The sequence below is a fragment of the Macaca nemestrina genome, chromosome 19 (assembly GCF_043159975.1).
Source record: "Macaca nemestrina isolate mMacNem1 chromosome 19, mMacNem.hap1, whole genome shotgun sequence".
NCBI lineage: Eukaryota > Metazoa > Chordata > Mammalia > Primates > Cercopithecidae > Macaca > Macaca nemestrina.
The window spans coordinates 18,152,717-18,172,846 of record NC_092143.1 but is presented as its reverse complement, the minus strand read 5'-3'; the positions used below and the strand labels follow the sequence as shown (position 1 = coordinate 18,172,846).

Here is a 20,130-nt window from a genome sequence, read left to right as displayed (position 1 = left end):
AAGGAAAACAATTTACTTATTTTATTCAATAAATAATTTATAATGGATAGCATATTTGAATAATAAGGGCCTGAGTAAAACCTCACTTGAACAAATAAATTTAGAGATTATGAGCTTTTTGATATTTTGTTAGAAGTGTTAGATTATACTGACTTAGCAGAGTTTCTCTGTGTTCCGTAAGTTTTTCATAAATAAATGACAAGCAGAGCACATACGTTAGGTGAACTAAGCTACAGAGTACTGTAGAACACTATACCTTATCATCATTTTTAGCTAAGTACTTTTTAATAATGCGGGTTGAGTGTATCCCTTATCTCAAATGCTTAGGATGAAAGTGTTTTCAGATTTTGGATTTTTTTTTTCAGATAAAGGAGTATTTGCATATACATAATGAGATATCTTGGGGATGGGACCCAAGTCTAAACACAAAATGTGTTTCATATACACATTATACACATAGCCTGAAGGTAATTTTATACAATATTTTAAATAATTTTGTGCATGAAACAGTTTGTGTACATTGAACCATGAGAAAGCAAAGGAATCGCTGTCTCAGCCACCATGTGGACAATCTGGTTGGTTGGCATCACCATCATTCCTGACTTTGCATTTATATGCTACCAATAAGCAATCATTTTCTTATACTTTTTCACACATATGTACTTAACAATAAGAAAATATGACATATCATCAATACAGCAAAAAAAAATAATGTGCTCAGGGTAGCAAAGCACAGAATACCTATATCAGCTGCTAAAAAACAGCCACAGCAAATGATGACAGGCTTTCACACACAGTATCAGTTTGGTACTCACAAAGTTTCAAATTTTAGAGCATTCTGGATTTTCAGATTAGGGATGCTTAAGCTGTACTTTATTTTTCTTAATTGTTACTACATAAGAAATAACCCCAAAACATAATCGTCTATTATAACTGTTTCATTTGCTCATGATTCTGTAATCTGGGCCTCACTCAGCTTTGTCCTCTTCTGCTGTTCTTGCCGGCAGTCACTTCTGTTGCTGCAATAAGTGGGTTAGCTGATGGGGTCTCTACGTAAGTCTCAGGACCTCTCTCTCTCCACATGGCTTCTGAAGCAGCAGAGCCAGACTTACCACATGGTAGCTAATGCCTCCCAAGAATGAAAAGGCAGAATCTGCTAGGCTAAGGCTTAGGCCTGGAATTAGCACAACATGGTTTCTACTGCAGTCCCTTGCTAAATAAGTCACAGGCCCAGCCCAGATTCAAGCAAAAGAAGGGAAGTAAGCCAGGGTGTGAACCAGGAGGTGTGGTTCAGTGGTGGCCACCATGTAACAGGCTGCCATACTCTACTTAACATTGTTTGCAATAAATAACATATGATGTGTCTCAAAGCATAGTAGTAATTTTTAAGTATGAGGCAATCCCACCAGTAAGGTGGAAATACTGACTTGGGATAAAGCACTTTTAGAAGTTAGAATGTAAGAATGAAGAAAGAACACCTTTTCCAATGGTTTCCTGAACTTTTACCCACTACTAACTTACTAATTTTGCTCTTTAAATTCAAAGTACAGCAATTCATATTTATTGTACTCTTCTTTCTTTTTTTTAAATTTTTATTATTGCATTTTAAGTTCTAGGGTACATGTGCACAGTGTGCAAGTTTGTTACATCAGTATACATGTGCCATGTTGGTTTGCTGTACGTATTAACTCGTCATTTACATGAGGTATTTCTCCTAACGCTATTCCTCCCCCTGCCCCCCACCCCATGACAGGCCCCAGGGTGTGATGTTCCTCACCCTGTGTGCAAGTGATCTTATTGTTCGATTCCCACCTATGAGTGAGAACATGGGTGTTTGGTTTTCTGTCCTTGTGATAGTTTGCTGAGAATGATGGTTTCTAGCTGCATCCATATCCCTGCAAAGGACACGAACTCATCGTTTTTTATGGCTGCATAGTATCCCATGGTGTGTATGTGCCACATTTTCTTAATCCAGTCTGTCACTGATGGACATTTGGGTTGGTTCCAAGTCTTTGCTAATGATATTTCTAGTTCTAGATCCTTGAGGAATCACCACACTGTCTTCCACAATGGTTAGACTAGTTTACACTCCCACCAACAGTGTAAAAGCATTCCTATTTCTCTACATCCTCTCCAGCATCTGTTGTTTCCTGACTTTTTAATGGCATAAGATGGTATCTCATTGTGGTTTTGATTTGCATTTCTCTGATGGCCAGTGATGATGAGCATTTTTTCATGTGTCTGTTGGCTGCATAAATGTCTTCTTTTGAGAAGTGTCTGTTCATATCCTTTGCCCAATTTGATGGGGCTGTTTTTTTCTTGTAAATTTGTTTAAGTTGTTGTAGATTCTGGATTTTAGCCCTTTGTCAGATGGGTAAATTAGAAAAATTTTCTCCCATTCTATTCACTCTGATGGTAGTTTCTTTTGCTGTGCAGAAGCTCTTTAGTTTAATTAGATCCCATTTGTCTATTTTGGCTTTTGTTATCACTGCTTTTGGTGTTTTCGTCACGAAGTCCTTGCCCATGCCTATATCCTGAATGGTATGGTGTAGATTTTCTTCTAGGGTTTTTATGGTTTTAGGTCTAACAGTTGAGTGTTTAATGCATCTTGACTTAATTTTTGTATAAGGTATAAGGAAGGGATCCAGTGTCTGCTTTCTACATATGGGCTAGCCAGTTTTTCCAGCACCATTTATTAAATAGGGAATCCTTTCCCCATTTCTTGTTTTTGTCAGGTTTGTCAAAGATCAGATGGTTGTAGATGTGTGGTGTTATTTCTGAGGCATCTGTTCTGTTCCATTGGTCTATATATCTGTTTTGGTACCAGTTATTGTACTCTTCTTTCAAGACAAATTTAAATCATCCTATAGTATTAAAATACAGTTACAGTATCATATATTACCTTGCAATAGAAGTTACAGCTCTGTTAAAGTGGCACAGTATTCTTTTAAATTTTTCTTTTCTACACTAGTTTCTGATACTACCCTGATATGGATACTTTTCTGTTTGTTAAATATTTTAAGTCATGTATGTTAATAAATTGTCTCTATTGTTCGGTAAATTTTTGGAGATCAAAGATACTAAGTCCTAACAGTGCCAGACACAACAGTATGCCTACCATTCTCCTCTTTAACTTTGGAAAGTGTCCTTGTGCGATGTCAGTATTTTATTCTCTCTCTTTTTCATCCTCTTGAAGTTTTGTTAATATTTTTATTTTAACCATAAATAACATTTTAAATCATAGTAATTAAATGCCAAAAACAAGGTTTGGCTCATAGTAGGCCCTCAGAATGGATCTGTTGAATAAATGAATAAGGGGCATTTCTTTTGAGACATTATGAAGTCTAAATATGTTATTCATATCTGTAAAAAGATAAGAACTTTTCAGCTTATTACAAAATAAATAGTATATTGAGGTAGCAATCACAGATTGCCAGTGTTTCTTATTTTAGGAAGCACATACCAGCAGTTAATGTTTATCTTACTAAACAAAACTTTTTGTTAGGGTAAATTATAGTAAACAAAAATTATCTTGAATCAAATATATAAGCAGTATTACTTGTTTTGAGATTCAAGTAATTACTTGAATATATAAGCAGTATTACTTGTTTTGAGATTCCAAAAATGATAAATAAGATTTTAGTAAATTTTTAAAAATCAAAAGAATTCATACTTATTTAGAAGTCTTATTTTATAGCTCTTATTTCACATTTAGGTTTTTCTCAGATTTCCAGCTTGTTTTCCAAAGTTATGTCTATTTTATATTTGAAATAGTAGGTAACTAAATATGGGTGAAATCCCCATTCCAGAGATGCCCTGATGCTGATTTGTCAGTTAAACTGCGTGTCCTGAAACTGTTGTATTCATCCTTTTTTCATGTTAACCATTACTTTTGTCAGTCCTTATCTCTACTTCATTCTAAACTAACCTGATTATGTAGGAAAAAAAAAAGGGTAGGTGGTGATCCAGTCTTCCTCATGGATCTATTGATACATTCAGAAGCTCTTTACTGTTGACCTCCTATGTCCCTAGTGTCAACTTGACTTTATTATGTATTTATTTTCTGAAAGACTATCAGATTCCCTTCCCATGTACATTCAGGTTAATTTAACATACAAAGCTATTTTTTTTTTACTCTCTTAATTTGGCAGGTTTTCTTTTTCTAACATATTTTCTGATTATGAAAGTAATAATATTTCGTTGAAGAAAGTTTGAAAAATACAAGGTATTTTTTAATCAAGTTGTGCATCTGTTTCTTAAAAGAACACAGTAGTCTATATTTTACCAAGCATGCAGTTTTCATCACTAGGATATTGCAAAGATAATTTCTTAGAAATCAATTTTCTACTATTTTTTCTACAAGGGGGTAACTGTTCTAGTAGTTTGTATTATGTAGAGCCAAAATTCATGGGAACTAAAATTGGTAAGGTAAATTTTAATAAAAGATTATACCTTTTAATGTTCTAAATCAGGACCAACCATCCAAACTTTTTACAGTGATGGAAATAATCTATAGCTGAGTTGTCCAATCAGATAGGCACTTGCCACATGTGTCATTAAGCCTTTGCAGTGTACCCAGTTCGACCAAGGAACTGAATCTTTCACTTTACATAATTTCTCATTTAAATTTAAATATAAGTAGCCACATGTGGCTAGTGGCTACTACTATATTAGACCACAGGTCTAAATTAAAGTATCAGGATAGTCTTTGTCTTCATACCATTCTGATGATAGATATGCTTAATAAATATCTTTTAATTAAAATAGCTTCCAAATTTGGATATTTTCCCCTTATTTGGTAACATTTTCTTATTATAGATAGGTAAATATGGTATTTAGTTCTACTTGATTGTTTGGATATTCATTATCAGTATTTTTCCTCTGTAGGAAGAAGACCGAAAATTGTTAGTTGGATTCTTAGAAGATGTAATGACGCTGCTTTCATTATCTCATGCTCCTCTTGATAGCCTGAAGGCTTCTTTTGTGGAATTGGGGTAAGAAATAACAGCTTATAGTTTGCTAAAAGGCACATAAAGTTTTTAGATTGGATGTATAGAGTACATATTTTAAGTCTCAAAGAGTTGACATGCACACCAATTCTCTTGGTTTTGAAACTTAAGGGGTTTTTTTTGTGTATTTTAGTTTGTTTTTTGGCTTTGCTTATTTGTTCATTCTTAGTATTTTGTAATCAATACATCGTAATTTAAAAAGTAGGGAGAAGGGTGCAGACATATGTTTTCTTTGAAGCAGTTGGAGAAATAAAATCAAGTACAGATTTGAAGAAAATTTAGTTTCCCAGAACTGAAAAAGGAGCCCCAAGTGAAAGCCAGCTTCTTTGGCTCCTATTTTCACTCTGTTTGATTTGCCTAGTCCTGCTCATCATCACATCATCTGGCTGCTAAAGTAATTTTATCTGTCTTTACCGAAAACAGACTCATGCATTTGTTAATAATACCACCTTTCATTTGCATAGGCTTCACAGCCAACATACCCTTCCATATAGATGGTTTGAGTTGATTTTATTTGATTCTACAACATCCATGTGACATACATAGGACATGTACTGCTTCCCCAATTTTTATAGATGCAGAAACCAAGACCCACAGAAGTTGTAACTTACCCACCTGACTCTTAGTCCAGTGGTCTTTCCTTTTTCCTCATGGAGAAATTTGTTTCTTCATAATTTTAACTTGTGTGCTATTAAAAAGAGTGGAATTATCTGTCACAATTGCAAATTCTTAGAGAAGTTAAAAGTGTGATTTCCGAATATGCTAAAAGATTGTGGTTGTATAAGGAAGGTGACATCCTTTTTTTAGAGAATCTTGTTTGTTTGTCTGTTTGTATGTATGTTTTTTGAGACGGAGTCTTGCTTTGGCACCAGGCTGGAGTGCAGTGGTGCGATCTCGGCTCACTGCAACATCTGCCTCCTGCGTTCAAGCAATTCTTCTGCCTCAGCCTCCTGAGTAGCTGGGACTACAGGTGCGCACCACCACTCCCAGCTAATTTTTGTATTTTTAGTAGAGACGGGGTTTCACCATGTTGGCCAGGATGGTCTCGATCTCTTGACCTCGTGATCTGCCCACCTCATCCTCTCAAAGTGCTGGAATGATAGGCGTGAGCCACCGCGCCTGGCCGAGAATCTTAGTTGCAACCTATATAAGCAAACAAAGTAATTCCATATGTTCTGCAAATATTGTTATCATTAATATTCCTTATAAATATTGTGTTTTTCAGTATACCAGTAAGGGACTGTGGCTCTCCATTTTAACACTGTTTTTTTTTTTCTTCTAGTGCAAATCCAGCCTACCATGAGTTACTATTAACTGTTTTGTGGTATGGTGTTGTCCATACTTCAGCACTCGTCAGGTGTACTGCTGCTAGAATGTTTGAGGTATGTCAACAGATGCCTCTGTTGGTTTCAATTGTAATGTTTTTTGGGTTTTTTTTTTTGAGAAGAAGAAAGGAATTTTTTTTTTTTTTTTTTAAAGATATCATGTTATGTTAATATATATTTTATGGCTTTTAACAGTGTCTAGTTGTGTACTGTGTGATGGGGCAGAAATTTAGCTTTAACATATTTAAAAATGGTTTTTCACCTTACTGGTTCCTTGAATGTTATTCAGTTATCACTTTTATTTCTCCAACTATCTTTTAAATCTTATTTTAATTTCTAACTTACATAACTCTTTCTGACTATACTTTTCTATTTACTGAGGTAAATGACTACTAAAATAAACTGAAAAAGCATAGGATATCTTTCAAATTGTAAAATATAGTTGAATTTATCAGTAGCATTAGAAAATGAATTATTGCAATTACGGAAATGTTTATTTTATTGATTACTCCTACTTCACTATTCCCTAACATTTCATATGTAGAATAGCATCCCAATACATTAACTGCCCATAGAGTTGTAAAAGAGAGGAGAGCAGATAATTTACCTAAATTGTATTAAATTACTACCTACCCAAGTGAAGTATGAAATTGAAAGAACTATCTTTTATACCCATCATATAGCAAATTATGTCATAGCCCTAGTATGTGTGTAGGCAGGGAGCAGTGAGATTGAGGTTTAGAACTTTATTTGAGCACTAAAATTGGTCTACTGTTTCTTGTTGATCTTCAGTCTTGCAATAAACCTAGGCTGCCTGGGTTCAGTTTCCATCTCTGATACCTAGCGACTTTGTAGATTACTTGGACAAGGTTGCACCTCTCCGTACCTTAGCTTCCTCATCTACAAAAGAAAGTTGATAACAAAAAGTATCTGTCTCAAAGTATCAGTCTGAAAGGATTTTTGTTAATATTAAACTAATTAATGCTTTTAAAGCCCTTAAAACAGTCTCTGGAACATAATAAGTGCTTATATGTTTTATATAAGCCCATAATAAATGCTTATATGTTTACTGTCATTATCATTATTTTTTTCATCCATGCTAATACTTCACAAAATATATGATGGTAATAGGGAACATATACTTATCCAAACTAAAATTGCCCCAATATTCATGTGATTCTTAAAATACCTAAACATTTATTTCTATAAAAAGACTTGGATAATTCAAATCTTGCTGAATATCAGAATTTCTCCACAATTGAAAATAAATTGCAATTGGAGATGGGGTAGTGATATATTTAAAATATATGCTTTCTAAAATTCTGAAATATGTAAGTTAGATTTGTGAATTCAAGAAGACTCCATTGTTGTCAGGAAGCTGAAAATTCTCCATCCATGTTATTCCCTCAGTTATCATACAGAAGCAATTTTTAAAAAGCCATAATCAGAGGTTTTTTGTGAAGATGAATGCCAAAGTCACTATTTGGTTTTATGTCTAGTACAAGTTCCTTCTGGATGTAAATTGTTTTGATTATTCAATATGCTGAAAAGGAGGCATGACCATGAAAGAAAAGTCATTCATCAGAATCTCCTCTCCCCAAAAAGAAAAAAGTATCTTTTTAAATGAAGAGCTATTTCTTTCATACACTCTCTTCCTATGATTTTATTCTAAGCTCATAAAAGCCATTTCTTTTTCTTAAATCTTTCATCTCTGAAATGTGAGTGTGCACTGGTGAATCATACCATATAAATGAAAATAAGTAAATAAAATGAATCCTCCCTGTTCATTTGCTTTGAAGTTTTTTGCTTGTTTTGTTTGGTTTTCTGCCTTCTTGTATGTGGCTTATGTCTGGTTTTGGTTTCTCTGTTTGCTGTCAGTGCTGGTCTGGAAACTATATCTATCTATGCTTAAGCAGTTTTCAGTGTCCTCTCAGGTCGTTGATGAACTTCTGGGTCTTGTTTGAGAGACTGTTTCAATGTTTTTCAAATTCATTAATGATACATTTCAATGAGCATGTCAGAAAAAGTTATCAGTAAGAGAAATTAAAGTTCCTTTTTTGTCAGTGATTCTTATTTGAACAAAATTGTATTAAAAGAATAAAGGGTCATAAGATTTATTTTGATACCAATGCTTTATAATTTAGAATTACGCCTGCTTATCCTAAAAAAGTTAATTCAAAATAAAAACATTAAAAAAATTCTTTTTTTAAAAGGTGAGACCAGAAACTGTTGAGAAGAAAATGAGAAATGCTTATACCAAGAACTTAATAGGATATGGTCACTGAAATTCACTAATAAATTTAGGTTAGTTTTTAGACAGCAGGACAAAAAGAGGGAACCCAATCAATCATATTATTCCCATTGTTTTAAATAAGAGAATATAAATTACTTTTTGAAGTAGCGAATAAAATTATTTTATAAGAGGAATTTATCATGTGTTATAATAAATTTCCCAAAAGATGCAGAAAAGAACTTCATATATATTTTAATCATAAGGAAATTGAGCATGTCACATTAGAACACAACTCAAAGAAGTCATGGATTTTAAGTCAGATGGGACAGAGTTCCTTTGCAGACCCTATGACTTAGACTCTAAAACCCTGGACAAGTTACTTACCTAAGCCTCAGTTTCTTCATCTGTTAAAATATTGATGATATTTGTACTTACTTCATCAAGTGAAAAGATCAAATGATATATTGTGTTAAAGTGTATAACAATTGATAGCTCTTAAATGTACTTTGTGATTTTCTAGCTTAATAAAGAAATTGAACTTAAAAAACCCTACACCAATGAAAAATTAATTTGTCCCCTACATTATCGTCTTTTTTAATGCTTTTGACAGACTCAAAATAACAGAAATTTCAAGATACTGATTCAAATCTAAGCAATCTTACTTACAAAATGATACAGAGAAGAAGGTTGTATTTAACAATATTTGAACTTCCTTGTCCTATTTCTTTCTATCCAATATCTGTAATGTTTAAGATATTAAAAGTTCTTTGTCATTTTATTATCTGTGTTTTTTTTGTTTTTTTTGTTTTTTTTTTTGAGGCGGAGTCTTCACTCTGTCGCCCAGGCTGGAGTGCAGTGGCACCATCTCGGCTCACTGCAAGCTCCGCCTCCCGGGTTCGCGCCATTCGCCTGCCTCAGCCTCCCGAGTAGCTGGGACTACAGGCGCCCGCCACCACACCCGGCTAATTTTTTGTATTTTAGTAGAGACGGGGTTTCACCGTGTTAGCCAGGATGGTCTCGATCTCCTGACCTCGTGATCCGCCCGCCTCGGCCTCCCAAAGTGCAGGGATTACAGGCGTGAGCCACTGCGCCCGACCTATCTGTGTTTTTTTATAAAAATTATTTCAGAATATTGAAGTAGATTCTAAAATGAATCAATTGGTAAATGGTGAAAAATCATTGCAAAATTAAGAATCTTCACATAAAGTGAGTTACTTTCTCTGATGTGTTATATAGGAGGAATACCTTCACATATGCACACAATGGTAGATTTTTGTTACTAAAAATTCTGTGACATCTTTGATCTTCTGCGAGGACTAAGTACTAGTTACTAGGTAAACAGATTGGTAAGCATTTAGGATTAATATGTGCTTACATTCTGAAATTGAGAAGGGGATTGCGCTTCTCGGTTGAACTCATAAACTTCAGTAATATTTATCAAACAAAACGTATATGGCTCAGTATCGTTCTCTTGTATTACAATTTAGCATTGGTTGCTAAATGAATTGTTTTGTGATTAGATTATAGAGATCTAGTTCTACTCATCTTTTTTATTTTTAATTTTGTTTGAATTTATAAGAAATCTAAAACAAAGTCATATTTAGATATTAACTATCAAAAAGTTGTTTAAATTAGATCATTTCTTCCAAACATATTACAGATCATATATTCTTGCAGTAATAGAAATAATTAAACTCTTTCTTGAATGCCTGTTTGTCAGGCACAGTATTTAGGTATGTTATTTGCAAATTCATAGCACAACAGCCCTTTGAGGCAGATAATAATATCACCATTTTCAGATGAGAAAACTTGCGTTTCAAGAGATGATGGAAAATACTATATATCTAAGACCACATGGCTCATAAGTGGAGAACTGGCGTCTGAACCCAGATCTGATTCCCAAGTGTAATACTTTCCAATAGACAGCATTGTATCTCTGTACCTCAAAAGAAAAAGCTATATTATTTAAAAGGTTAGGAATTTTCCTACGTGGTTTTAAAATACACTTGCTATAGCACAATAATAAGTGGTTTAGTGGTGGCTGCTACTTATGTGAGTTTGGTTTAAAAATAGCCCAGTTTGTACCCTGTTGGTCATAATAAAAGCATACCACCCTTACTTCTAGAATTTTAACCGTAGAACACAGTATGTGTCAAAGAAGCTAAAAAAGTATTCTTTTAAGTTGCATTTTGATGGACATTGAAATTGCTTAGACTCTTTGACCAAAAGTACAAACTGCTATTGAACTGGTGACAAAATCTGTTTTCGTGGACGCTAGGCTACTTAAGCTTTATTTTCCTCCTAAGCATTCTCTGCCTTTGTAAAGCACTCTAGAAGCAGTATTTGCTTAGCTTCTAATTTTGGTTTTGCTTTTGTGTTTTCTCTCTTTCTCTTGGTTGTTCCTTCCTTCTTCCCGTGGCGCACTGTGTTTGCTCTTTCCGTGCATCACCTGTGAATACCCCCTGTGCTGACCAATCAGCTGTTGGTGAAGGGGGTGAATGAAACTCTGGTAGCTCAGAGGGTTGTTCCTGCTCTCATTACTCTCTCCAGTGACCCTGAAATGTAAGTGTCATCCCTGCCTTTTATATTCAGCATCCCTTTCAAAATGTGCCTGCCAAGAAATAACCATCAGCTCTTAAATTTATTGAAGAATCTCTTTCAATTAATAATATTGGATTATACTTATTTGATTTTAAACTTTATCATATTATTATTTATATATCATGGTTCTTTTTAAATCAACCCTCACTGTAAATGTAATTTGGAGGCCATGTATTGAAAAAATATATTAGTATATTAGTGCTCAATAAATACTTCCATAACCTAAAATATGCTGATGGACTGTTTCTTTCAAGCCAAGAAGGGATGCTCTCCTAATCTCACTAACAGGTTGTTACCAGTAAGTGTAGTAGCATGAACCAAAGGCCTAACATTTTAATGTCTCGTGTGGATGACTAAACCAAGAAAGGCCAATGAGTCTGCCTGCCCATCCTCAGTCACAGCTAACCCAGTTCTTATTCCAGTTTACCAAACCATTTTTTATTGCATGTTGACTGGTTTACAGCTGACTCTTCGAGGCATGAGTGAAGCGTTAGTTGACAAGCGGGTTGCTCCGGCCCTTGTTACCTTGTCCAGTGATCCTGAATTGTGAGTTTCACAGACTGCGACCTTAAGTTATCCTGTCTGTCTTTTTGAGCATTCTTCTTGGTCTGCTTTTTTTAAATTTATTTAATTTGTCATTGCTAGAGACTAATACAGTATATTTACCTTGTACTTACTTTAATATACATTTTAGTAATACTCATTGTTCATCTCAAAGCTTCAGTTTCTTTCTTTTTTAATTCTAACAGCTCTGTCAGGATTGCCACAATTCCAGCCTTTGGCACTATTATGGAAACAGTAATTCAAAGAGAGGTAGGAAATAATTGAAATTTATTTATGTCTGTGTAATATTGAGGTGATCACGATACATGTATCTGGTGGTAGACAGCAGGGAGCATCTTACCTTTTATTTTGTGCCCTAGTTAGTTATAGGCCAGAGGAGGATCTCTATGTGAAAACATGGTAGCCTAACCAAGGTATATTTCCATATCCTAAGGAAATCTCTAGTCTTTCCTCTCAATCAGAACATTAAGTATAGGCCAATCTTTCAGGGATGTCCAAGGGAGAGAATATAGTCATGAGTTCTTAGTTTCTCTTTCTGATTGGGCCAGTAAAGCCCCTTCCTCATCCCTCTTTTCTACTTATCACTAGAGACAGAAACTAAAAACCACGGCTTCAGGCTGCTAAAAGCCTTAAACAAAACAAAACAGATCAACAACAAAGTAAGGTGTGTTGGACAAGCTTGCTAGATGTTCTGTTGTAAGCCGAGCTGGATATTGCAGTTTTGAATAATCCTTCAAATCAGGTCTAGTTCCAAAGCCTTCTGTTATCCAGTAGGCTTCTGGCCAATCTACATAAATTCTTGATTGCCAGTGTTGCAGAGATTGCAGGACTGTTTTCCCAGATAACATCAGGAACACAAATGTATCTCAGTTATCAATGAAGGCAAGAGGGCACTTGTATTCTGATAACTCTGTCACTGATATGAAGCCGTAAAAGTCATTTAGTAGACTGGTATCCTCTTGTTGCAGAGTAGATCATCGTCTGGGCAGACCCTCTGTCATGCCTGTTTCAGGAGACCACCAAGGTCTTCCTTCTTAAGGTGTATTTTGATTCTGAAACTGATTTCAAGTTTTTTAGATTCTGTTTGCAACACTAACTGTAAGACACTTCTCAAAACTGGTATCAGATTTTTATTCTTTGTTATTATATTGGGTATATCCTTATACAAATGAAAAAAAAACCTTGTAGATTAGAACATAAATTATTTGTGGACATATTACCCAAAAGAGAAAAGTTTTAATAAAACTCCTTCATCATATAGATTTTTTATAACAAAAACTGAAGTTTTGTTAGTTACAGAAAGAATGTTTTCCATTTTTTCACTTATATATTTCACTGGTGAAGCCACAGAGGAAAAGCACATCATTCTGCAAAGCTTGCAGTCTTAGCAGAATTTCAACACGTTCTCGAATCCTAAAATAAAAATGTCTTTTAGGGAAATGTGAGTAAGATATAAGTCATTAATGACTCATTGCTTTCAGAAGGTGAATAATTGGGTAACTTACAGTGTGATTTGTTTTAAGAATTATAATTTAGATACAAAATAATCATAAATGTACCTACTTTTCCCTAAATACAGTGGGATTTTTTCTTTTGTTATGATTTGTTAGGAATATTTGTATTTTTTAATTAAGAATTTATAAGCATAAGCAAAGGAGGAAACCTTCTCTGAGCCAAAAGATTAAATAACTACTTATTTAATTCCAAATTTCTACTGTCTTTGGAATATAGGTTGCTTTAATCCACTGCTGTAAGTCATGTTTAACATGTGTCTTTCACTTTAACAACACTACTCAGTTTTCAATACTCTATAAAATGACTGTACAATATCCAATTTTAAGTTGCTGGAAAGGGTGAAAATGCAGTTGGCTTCTTTCCTGGAAGATCCTCAGTATCAAGACCAACATTCTTTGCATACAGAGATCATAAAAACATTTGGTAGAGTTGGCCCTAACGCAGAACCCAGGTTCCGAGATGAGTGTAAGTTTGCATTTTTCTACCTTTTTCCTGAATGGTAATGTAAGATCAAAGCTAGACACTCCTCTAAGGCCTTGTCATGTATTAAGATCTTGGTGCATTTGTCATGTGTTAAAGCCTTGTATACTTCTGTGTACTGAAAGCTGAACATGAAACAAGTTAGTTATTGTGAATTAATCAGTATTGATATTAGTGGATGGTTTTGTTTTGTTTTGAGACAGAGTCTCGCTCTGTCACCCAGGCTGGAGCGCAATGGCATGATCCCAGCTCACTGCATCCTCTGCCACCTGGGTACAAGTGATTCTTCTGCCTCAGCCTCCCGAGTAGTTGGGATTACAGGTGCCCACCACCACGCCCAGCTAATTTTTGTATTTTTAGTAGAGACAGGGTTTTGCCATGTTGGTCAGGCTGGTCTCGAACTCCCGACCTCAGGTGATCTGCCTGCCTCGGCCTCCCAAAGTGTTGGGATTACAGGCGTGAGCCACCGCGCCCAGCCTAATGGATGGTCTTATACTGTATACTGATTGCTGTAAGACATATGAAGAGTAACTCAAACTTAATTTCAAGTTAGTTTAGAAATGTTTCTTAATAACTGCTAATTGCTAAATACTGTGCTGCGTTAGAGTTTATTTTTTTACTTTTAAGGAAATTTTTGTGTGTTTCTGGACATGTTCTTATGAAAAATAGACATTTCTCCCGCTTAGCATGCCATTCAGCATGATACATAACTTTGTTTTAATTCATAGCTTGTTGATCTGCTACATGATCTTCCACAGTTATCGGCCTTTTTTCTCTAGATTTTACAGAGTCTCTTTTATTGTGGGCCTCAACATTTATGGCCACAATTTCTTTGGATAGCATCAAAGCATCAAGAAATTATGACTGCAGAAGTATATCAGTTATCATAGCGCTTTTATTTTTAGCAATTTGACATGCTCTAGAGAGGGCCACAAGTTGGGTCATTTAAATCAGTTTGGTTTCTAGTACATTATTTTATTCTCTGGCGGACTGTTATATATCCAGGCTAGCATATGACTCTGTAAAATTAGAGTCATCAACAAAAAATACTAAGTCAGGATTTGGACTGCAGTGTCCAAAAACTCGGTTGAGGCCATGCACACTGATCACGCTATAGAAACACAGTCATGACATTTTTTTCACTGGGTAAGTGTCTTCATAATTAGCCAACTAACAGAAGAAAGTTGATATTTTAGTTAGCACTAGGGATAGTTCCACATGTTGCAGCGTCAAATTTACAGGTGATTCTAGGTAGGAACTCTGAAGGTGCTTTGACTTTTTGAGGCTGTAGTTGCTCTGAGGCAAGGAGAATAACTCTTGGCTCCTGGATTAAGGGATAGGCTCAACACACAATGGGTCTTTGGTGTGTGCCATGTTGTCAAGTTAAATGGGTATTTGGTATGTTGCCACGTTAAACGGGTCTTCAGTATGTGCCATGTTGTTGCATTAAATGGGTCCTTGCTGTGTGCCGTGTCGTATTGCTAAAACTTTTCTAGAGCGTGATCTGACCTTTCTATGTACATTCAAAAGAAAGACTCATGATAATCTGGGAAGAATGCATCTGGATTCTTATAGGATCTGCTCCAGTTATTTTGTTGATTCTTTGGAATCTTTTTTCAGTAATTCTGGGACTAGAGTTATTTCTCAAATTAAACATAGTGTCAATATCTTAATGTCTCTTTCTAGAATTTTCAAGAACATCTAAAAATAACCCTTCCATTTTATTTGACAGTTTTAATTGTAGAGTAGATACCCACCTATCAAATTTGTAGGAGTTGTACAAGAGGAAAAAATGAATTTTCTTCTCGTAATGGCCCTAAAATAACAATTAAAGGTTGTTTTAGGAACAGATTGAGGTGAGAAATTCCCACTGCTTGAATAGTTCTAGTAAACCATTATCCTTGAAGCCTCCTGCAACTTACTGTGTACCCACAAGTATGTCTTATACATCTTCTTTCACATTTTGGTACAACCAGATTTTTTTTTTAAAGATAAAAAGTAGCCTTTTTCCCACTTTTGTACTTACTTCTCAGTCAAGTGGCTACTCTTTTGCTTTAGAACTTACTCTGAGGAATTTAGTACTCTATATTAATAAGATAAATATTGAAGTAGAACCTGTATGAAGAATGCTGTAGTGTTATTCGTATGTATTTCTAGATGATTGGCTTTGGGAGTTTGGAGGATGGACAGAGAATTTCTGGGTAGTAATGTCTCCCTTGGAGTGGCATTTTGGGTATTTAGGTATTTGCCCCTCTATTTCTTGGTTAATAGCAGACATTAGTTCTTTCAGTGGCCATTGTTCTTTCCCAATTATTAGTTATCACAGGACCTTTGGTCTTGTTTTCATTTTTAAGAACCAGTTGTTTTATCTGCAACACCATAGAGTTGTTTTTTGTTTTCAGCTATTTTACTTAGTAAGGCTCTCTGAAAATGTTCAGTCGTACATTGGAGATTTTCTAAAGTGGCAATTTTCCATTTCTGATTTTTTCCCCTAAGTTTATTGTTTGAGGTCTGGGCCCATTTATTCAAACAAACAAACAAAAACAGGACAAGATTCCCTTTATGACTATTGGATCTACCCCAGAATATTTTTCGAACGTTTTCTGAAATACAGTTTTTGTTTGTTTGTTTGTTGTCTTTGAGGCAGAGTCTTACTCTATCACCCAGGCTGGAGTGCAGTGGCGCCATCTCGGCTCGCTGCAACCTGCACCTCCCTGGTTCAAGTGATTCTCCTACGTCAGCCTCCCAAGTAGCTGGGATTACAAGCACGCACCACCACATCCAGCTAATTTTTTGTGAAATACAGTTTTATAAAATCTCCTATTATCCTTTATTCATTTATAATTTTAAATTTTTGTTCAATCTGCCCTAAAGAAAAAGGCTTCTGCAGTGACCTTATGTTATGTATTTCCTCTTTTTCTTTCCCACTGAAGGTCAGTTTTAGAATTAGCCCGTCTAAGTCAGGCATGGTACCACGTGTCTATAGTCCCAGCTACTCAGGAAGCTGAGGTGGGAGGATCACTTGAGGCCAGGAGTTCAACACCAGCCTGAGCAACATAGCAAGACCAAGTCCCTACAAAAGATTTTTAAAAATTAGCTAGGCATGATGGCACACATCTGTAGTCCATCTACTCAGGAGGCCAAGGCAGGAAGATCATTTGAGTCCAAGTGTTCGAGTGTGGTGCACTATGATTGCACCTGTGAATAGTCCTTGCACTCCAGCCCAGGCAACAAAGCAAGACCCTATCTCTTAATAAAAAAGAAAGAATGATATCCATCTGGGTTATTATTAAATCATCTCCTGGTCCTTCATCTCCTACTGCTTTTAACTGTCTGTCTATATCTGAGGGGTTAACAATTAAGTGAATTAATTAATACATATGTGGTAGCCCAGGACAATATGTGTGTAGTGAAATCTGAATTCTATAGTAAAGTTCTGTCTGTCTTCCCGAGAATTAGGAAGATCCTTAATTAGAGCCTTTAACTTCCTTGAGACTAGAGTTTAAATGAACTTCTATAGATTTGTCTTCTAGTCAAGCAATTTTAAGGGGATATTATGCAGTGTGATTATTGTATTTCTGAGAAAAACACTGTAAAAAGGTCAGAGACTCAGGAGAAGATGGAATAAAGGAACCATGTATGAATAGATCAAGTGCAAGATGATAAGTTTCTGAAGGTTTGGGCAGAAATGAACTAGTGAGTCTTCGAGGGAGACTTAGAGTCACTATTTTGTTGAGGTCTCAGCATGCCAATTAGTGAAGCTTTCAACTCAATGTTTGGAGTTTTTGTCTCTTAATTTGTTCTAGAGCTCCTCACAAATATACTGTTATTAATTTTGACGAGTCAAAAGGTTCCCTAAAAATGATCATTGTTATTCTAAGTTTTTGTGGGGTTTTACTAAGCTAAGCATGAAAGTTGTGATTATTGCCCCAGCTTATTTAGGAAGCAGGAGTTTTTCCAGGAGAAGATTATGACTTTTATATACGCAAACTCAGTGCAAACAAGAAAGGGGTCACTACAGTTGGTCAGCAGTTGATGCTGCTTATGAGTGGTGTTTTGTGATCCTCAACCAAGCAAGACTAGAAAGGGGTTGTGTGATTGGTCTTTTGATTAACAATTTAACAGTCACTGACCCTGAAGCCATTTCTTCAAAGAGCCCTGGTTTTAGTGGGAAATGGTATCCAGAAAATACAATCTTAGGCTCTAGAGGTGCTCTTTGCTACTGATTTGGTTTTTGTTTCTTGGACCATTGCTTTTATTTAGCAGTAGGTTGAAATTTTATGTTACTCTTTGAGGGTATTAAACTCATTGAATAACTTGAAAACTCAGCCACCAATGTCAAGTGCTATTTGACGTTGGTCTTTGCTAAGAATTTGAGAGACTAAAGCTAATAATATTATTCTGAAGTGGTGAAATAATAGGTTGTTGAAAAAGAATATACTCTATATTTATTTAATAGCAATGGTAATATTTTTATGAAGAAACTTATCTGCAAGTATAAATAATACAAGAGGTAGGTTGCTTATAATTATTTGGGCTTCATTTTTCAAACTGGGAAACTGAATTACAGTGAGGCCAAATAATCTATATACATCTTCATAATTAGATAATAGTGACAGTGCTACAATTTGTTTCTCCCAAATGCCAGATCACTTTTTGTTTTGAAAAACTACTTTCTTCCCTAGTTAAAAAAAAGCAAGTATAAGATGTGGGTAACCTTTTGAAGTCATTCAGAATTAAAATGAAATTTCATAAATTAAAGTGATAAATTATTGTTAAAGTGTGTCAGGGTTTTGTATGCACGTTTTGGATAAAAATTTAACTCTTTCTTTTTTCTGTTTTAGTTGTTATACCACATTTGCATAAGTTAGCCTTGGTGAACAACTTACAGATTGTGGATTCTAAAAGACTGGACATTGCTACGCATCTTTTTGAAGCCTACAGTGCACTTTCCTGTTGTTGTATCCTTGCTTTATTACAGTGTATCTACATAACCATCTTAGAGTGGAACTTGGTTGTTAAAGATTGAAAAGTAGAACTTCTCTTCTTCAACTTACATAAGAATTGTAGAAAATTGAAGATTTGATTTGTCTCACTCCACTCCATCTTCTAGCCATCTCATAATTTTAAAAGATAATTTTAAGTCCTCTGTGCTGTTATGCTCTATAGTTTTGAGAATTTTGATGAAGTTCTTAACCTGAAGTTTTTATTTATATTAGCTAATGACCGAGCAAGAAATGAAGAGCAGAAAGAATTGCAGCTGAGACTTCTGTTAATCAAAAGGAAGCCTTGTATATATGACTTGGCATTTAGGTTTTTCAGTGAATGTTTAACTCTCAGTATCCAGTGGAATATTATGAATATCTCTTAGAGAGATATCACACACTGGAAAAGTACAGGGCCAACAAAGCTAATGATCTCCAGTGATTACAGAACTGGGAGAAAACTTAGAGATCATGTAGGTCCATGTCAGTGACTGTAAATGATTAAACTAAGGCTTAAAGACGTGAGTGGCTTCTGTTTTTTATAGTTAAAAGCAAAACTGTGACTGGAACAAAGAACTTTAGCCATTCTGTTAAATATTCTCTTTACTATCATATGCCTATAAAATAAAACTAAGAAGGAAGTAAAGATAACGATGGGTAAAGTGAACTCCCAACTTTTAGGCTCTTTTATTTAAAAGGCAGAAGGTTTGAAGAAAGGGGAAATGAGAGATTGAAAAAAGAGTGAAAGGCTAAATACTAAAGTACATGCTCAACAAAAACCAGAGAACGAAGGAAGAGCTTCAGGATTTTTATATATGGTTCACATTGTTATATACCAGTTTGATGTAATAAGCAACATGAAGAGGTAATTTTAAATGAGATAAATATGCCATAAAATATTACTGACAGTCATTGACACTGGATTCTTGACTAGAATGTACCAAGAAGAGGTTATTTTTGTTCAGAATAAATCAAATAGAGAAAGTAGAAAAGTAGAGCTATCTGTTAAGTAGCTATATGTCTTTGGAAATACTAAAACTGAAAGTTGGATGCATGGTTGAGAGCAGTTTATGTTGGAAATCTGTTACAAATGACCTAATCATGAGGAAGATATGAGCCGTTTTTTATAATACAGATGGCACCATGTTTTAATAATTTTGTAACCTCAACTATTCACATCTTCTATAAGTTTAGTTCCACTAAAAGCAGAACTTATCATTCTTGATTTCTTGTTGGCATTTTCAACTTAGGGAAGATAGAGGAAGCAAAAAGAGGAACTGATATTCTGAATTAGCAAGTAAGAATTCTTTAGTATTGGAGAAGTGATAGGACCCTTGCAAGAAAGCAACAGTGGCGCATCGCAGAGTTTGTATCTCAAAGAAAGAAAACATTGGTATGTTTAATTGGACTTTGTGAAA

The 20,130-nt window shown here is 35.0% G+C and overlaps 1 protein-coding gene across 13 annotated transcripts in view; it reads left to right on the top strand.

Moving 5' to 3' along the window:
* The window catches only part of RELCH (RAB11 binding and LisH domain, coiled-coil and HEAT repeat containing), a 121,476-nt gene that overhangs the window by 81,907 nt on the left and 19,439 nt on the right, over nucleotides 1-20,130 (top strand). For 6 of the 13 annotated variants that reach the window (XM_011733317.3, XM_011733313.3, XM_011733315.3 and 3 more), the window contains 6 exons: nucleotides 4,888-4,994; nucleotides 6,292-6,391; nucleotides 11,047-11,129; nucleotides 11,918-11,981; nucleotides 13,574-13,712; nucleotides 18,572-18,688. In XM_011733317.3, coding sequence (XP_011731619.1) covers nucleotides 4,888-4,994; nucleotides 6,292-6,391; nucleotides 11,047-11,129; nucleotides 11,918-11,981; nucleotides 13,574-13,712; nucleotides 18,572-18,688 — 610 coding nt within the window. Of the gene's footprint in view, nucleotides 1-365; nucleotides 3,541-4,887; nucleotides 4,995-6,291; nucleotides 6,392-11,046; nucleotides 11,130-11,631; nucleotides 11,715-11,917; nucleotides 11,982-13,573; nucleotides 13,713-18,571; nucleotides 18,689-20,130 lie in introns of those variants that run through there. The other 7 variants (XM_011733318.3, XM_011733314.3, XR_003016916.2 and 4 more) reach the window with 6 other exon arrangements.